General features: G+C 36.9%; 1 protein-coding gene across 1 annotated transcript; it reads left to right on the plus strand.

The window, feature by feature from the left end:
- Positions 1–2,783, plus strand: LOC128553092 (PE cleavage protein A-like). The gene is made up of 2 exons (XM_053534205.1): positions 1–274; positions 2,429–2,783. The coding sequence occupies exons 1-2, from the start codon at positions 7–9 to the stop codon at positions 2,749–2,751; spliced, it is 591 nt and encodes a 196-aa protein (XP_053390180.1). The 5' UTR covers positions 1–6; the 3' UTR covers positions 2,752–2,783.
- Positions 2,784–4,745: the final 1,962 nt, after the last annotated feature.

The raw sequence follows: 4,745 nt of genomic DNA on the forward strand, positions 1-4,745 counted from the left end.
TCAAACATGGTAATTTGTACGGGAGCAGCGGTTGCCACGGTAATAACGGGCGGGGCGGCAGCTGGGCCGATAGCGGCTGGTATAGGATCTGCTGCAGGGTCTAGCGCCGCAGTTGCGGGAACCGGTGCTGCGGTGGGAACGGCTGTCGGTGTTGGAACCGCTGGTGGAGCAATAGCGGGAGCGGGGGTTGCAGGAACGGCTGCCGGTGCAGGGATTGGTGCTGTGGCAGGTGGGACGGCGGCAGCGGGAGTTGGCGGCAGCGGAGCCGGGTTAGGTAGGTTTTAAAATAAAATATCCGTAGTATAAAATGGTAAGCATATGATCAATGATGTTGATTTTGTGTGTGGATTTATATTTATCAGCAACAGGATTCATGGGATTCTTGTTTTTCAATTCAATATAGCTGGAAATTTCCAGTTTAATGTAGTCGGAAAGTAGCTACAGTTGAAACTCGATATATCGATTTCCAAGGGACCAACCATCATCAGATGGGGTGGGCTATTCAAATCACTTTGCGTCCGTGGTCCGTCGTCCTTCCGTTAACAATTTCTCCTTATCGCATCTCCTCAGAAACTACTGGGGGGGGGGGGGGGGGGGGGGGGCGGCGGCGGGGGGGGGGGGGGGGGGGGAGGAGGGGTTTGACCAAACTTTGTTAGAATGATGTATTGGTACCCTAGTTGTGTCCCCCTGAAAATCAGACTGGTTCAACAATTTTTGAGTGAGTTATGGCCCTTGTTCATTTTTATAATTTACATTGATTTATATAGGGAAAAACTTTGAAAATCTTCTTGTCCAAAGCCACAGGGCCTAGGGCTTTGATATTTGGTATTTAGCATCATCTAGTGGTCCTCTACCAAGATTGTTCAAATTATTTCCCTAGGGTCAAATATGGCCCCGCCCCGGGGGTCACATGGTTTATATAGACTTATATAGGGAAAAACTTTGAAAATCTTCTTGTCCAAACCCACAAAGCCTAGGGCTTTTATATTTGTAATGTAGCATCATCTAGTGGTTCTCTACCAAATTTGTTCAAATTATCCCCCTAGGGTCAAATATGGCCCCGCCCCGGGGATCACATGGTTTATATAGACTTATATAGGGAAAAACTTTAAAAACCTTCTTGTCCACAACCTACAACCTACAACATTCAAATTTGGACCACCTGTATAGTTTTGAGTGGCTAGATGAACCTTGACATGAGTTGACCTTGATCTTGACCTAGTGACCTACTTTCACATTTCTGTAGCTACAGCCTTCAAATTTGGACCACATGCATAGGTTTATGTACCGAAATAAACTTTGACCTTGACATTAACCTAGTGACCTACTTTCACATTTTTGAAGGTATAGGCTTTAAATTTGGACCACATGCATAGTTTTGTGTTCCGAAATGAAATTGGACCTTGATTTTGACCTAGTGACCTACTTTCACATTTCTCAAGCTACAGCCTTCAAATTTGGACCACATGCATAGTTTTATGTACCGAATTGAACTTTGACATTGTGATTGACCTAGTGACCTACTTTAACATTTCTGTAGCTACATCCTTCAAATTTGGACCACATGCATAGGTCTGTGTACCGAAATAAACTTTTACCTTGACATTGACCTAGTGACCTACTTTCACATTTTTGAAGGTACAGACTTTAAATTTGGACCACATGCATAGTTTTGTGTTCTGAAATTTGACCTTTATTTTGACCTAGTGACCTACTTTCACATTTCTCAAGCTACAGCCTTCAAATTTGGACCACATGCATAGTTTTGTTTACCGGAATGAACTTTAACCTTGACATTGACCTAGTGACCTACTTTCATATTTCTCAAGCTACAGGCTTCAAATTTGGACCACATGCATAGTTTTGTGTTCTGAATTTAAATTTGACCTTGATTTTTACCTAGTACCTACTTCCACATTTCTCAAGCTACAGCCTTCAAATTTGAAGCACATGCATAGTTTTGTGTTCCGAAATGAACTTGACCTTGAAATTGATCTAGTGACCTACTTCCACATTTCTCAAGCTACAGCTTTCAAATTTGGACTACATGCACAGTTTTGTGTACCGAAATGAACTTTGACCTTGATTTTGACCTTGAGCTAGTCTTGAAATTTAGAACATTCAAAAATGGCTCAGTGGTGGGCGCCAAGATCACTCTGTGATCTATTGTTCTTTGAAAGGTCCGAACTTTGACTTTGATGAAGTGGATGTTGGATAAATATTTCTATAGCTTGTTTTCAACGTTTTCTATATTTAAAAGTTAGATATTCTGTTTCTGCTTTTATATTCTTATTTCATGATACTGTATTTGAGAAAAACTCAAACTGAAACGAGAAACCACCGATGCAATAGAATATTAAGTAGCTTTAATGATCAAGTAAAACACACTAATCAGGAATAAATAGTGCATCGACCTTTTTAATTTCAGGAGCTTTGGTAGCCACGGTTGGCACCGGTGGCTGGGGCTTGCTAGCTGTTGGTACCAGTGTGAACTCTGAAGATGGTCACACAACTTATGACTGCTGGAAGCCAGTGGTACATGATACATCAACTAAACAATCATCTGGAATGCTACTGAAAGACATGATTTGCCATTCTAACGTTGCCAAAGTAACCATGACAACGGGCATCTGTACTGAGCTTCCCAGTATCGTCATTGAAAATATCTGGAACGAAACGTTCGAGATTCAGTATCTGGTGTTACACAACACTGGGAAGATAGCGTGCCACGCAAAACCCCTTCATGAATGAAAAGCCCAGGTTAGATTAATTTTAAGAATATAGTTGTTTCTTTATAACATTTGATGCATCATGGATGCCATGAAAATTTAAACAAACAATCATAAATCAATGGTTTCTTTGCATTTATTCAGATGAGTTTTATTTAAAGCACAATTGTATTTCAGAAGTTGTGTGCATATGTACTATACTTGGTTATAGAGCTATATGTCTTTATTTCAGAAATCGAAAAAAACCCAATATCATGCAACAATTTCATTGACTTTAAATTATAACAACGGAGTCATCTATTCCTTTTCAGTTGTCAAAGAACATTATGATGTGGATAAGTGTGTGTGTGTGTGTGTTTTACATTCAAGTTCTTGGCTCCGATAACGTACGGTAAAAGGATGCTGTTTTCAACTTAAGAAAATGTGATGTTGTCATTTTTGTGAACTGTTTAATGTTCAAAATCGTCACTAAACAATTTATTCAGTGTAGTTGTCAGCTGGTCTGCAAAACAGTTAAAAGTTCAAAATATTCTGTAAAATTGAACTGTCTCTTAATAATCATATCAATTTTCTAACAAACTCATTGCACCCAGCAACATTAACGAGTAGGCATGTTTTCATGATTTGCAAACGACAAAACACAAGATATCTATTAGATTGATAAAGTTTGCATCTTTGTGAATTAATATATATATCATTACTGGTTCTAATAAATTTATATTGTATTATGGCTCCCATGAGAAATGCACGCGACGTTTTTTACTTAACCTGGATCTGTACACTTAATATAACATATGAAGTACACACATAACGCCATTAAAACGCAAGTTTACTTACACTTGCCGTTAAAGTCACCGTACTCATGACTGAACAATAGGTTTTATTGATTTTTAAACAAGACTTTTAAACAGAAATAGAGTAGTTAAAATAGAATGTACGGTATAGCGTTTTAAAGGCGTAAAGTATACTTTAATATATCTTATCGCAATTGTGCAGCATGGCCGTCCATTATATTCCGTATTAGACGATGCAACAACTTTGATTCGAATCTTCATGTAAAATATCCGCAAGGATATCTGAATCAGTTTGATTGTTTTCGTGCTTTTACTTAAAAAATGAGCATATAATAAAAAGTTTATTTGACATTGTCGGATATATTTCGGCTCATAACACTGGCAAATCTAATATGTTGTTTGGAATTGGTACTGTTCCAAATATTATCGAATGTTAAATAATTGAATATCAGTGCCATTTTAATTCATGGCCCGATTTCACGTAAGTTTGTTAATTGACTTAAGACTTAAGTATTTAAAGTACGTTAATTTGTTTAAGTTTTCACTCTTCTTAAGCAAATTAACGTACTTAAGTCAGTTATTCAAATTTTATTGGCAAATCAGCAAAGTACTTGCCTTTGGCCATTTACATTGTAATAGAAACATGGCAAAGACACAATTTTACAAAATCATAACAACATAATTATACATGTACACATAAATAACAAAAATTTTACTAGGAAACAGTAATATCTGACAGGGTATTGTTGCGTTGAAGCATAGCTTCTTTTATGAATTTACACAGGTTTAAGAGATGTTTCTTTCTCATAACTGACATAACAGAAACAAATTTATTTAAAGAGGGCCAAGAAACATTGCCCAGATATTTATGTCTAATATCTCTATATTTGTCACAACACAATAGAAAATGATACTCCGATTCGGTTACACTTTGAGTACATAATTTGCATACTCTTTCATTTCTATCCACACCAGCATATCTTCCTACTTCAATTTCTAATTTATGAGAGGATAATCTTAAGGACGTCAAACACTTTCTTAAATTATCGTTTGGTATAATTTCTATATAATTTTCAAAACAAAATGTTTTCTTATATTTGCAGTAGTATTCGAGTTTAGGCATAGTATTAATTGAGGCAGACCAGTCTTGAATATATTGATCTTGTAATCTGTTTATAAACATGGGTAAATAATTAAAGTTTTCATCGAAGTTATTTCAATA

Source organism: Mercenaria mercenaria, unplaced genomic scaffold (assembly GCF_021730395.1).
Source record: "Mercenaria mercenaria strain notata unplaced genomic scaffold, MADL_Memer_1 contig_3460, whole genome shotgun sequence".
NCBI classification, from domain to species: Eukaryota; Metazoa; Mollusca; class Bivalvia; order Venerida; family Veneridae; genus Mercenaria; species Mercenaria mercenaria.

Excerpts from the sequence above, each read along its gene's own strand:
- LOC128553092 (XM_053534205.1), top strand. The coding sequence starts at position 7 with ATGGTAATTTGTACGGGAGCAGCGGTTGCCACGGTAATAACGGGCGGG. Across the intron at positions 275-2,428 it reads CGGCAGCGGAGCCGGGTTAG|GAGCTTTGGTAGCCACGGTT; the intron begins GTAGGTTTTAAA and ends TTTTAATTTCAG.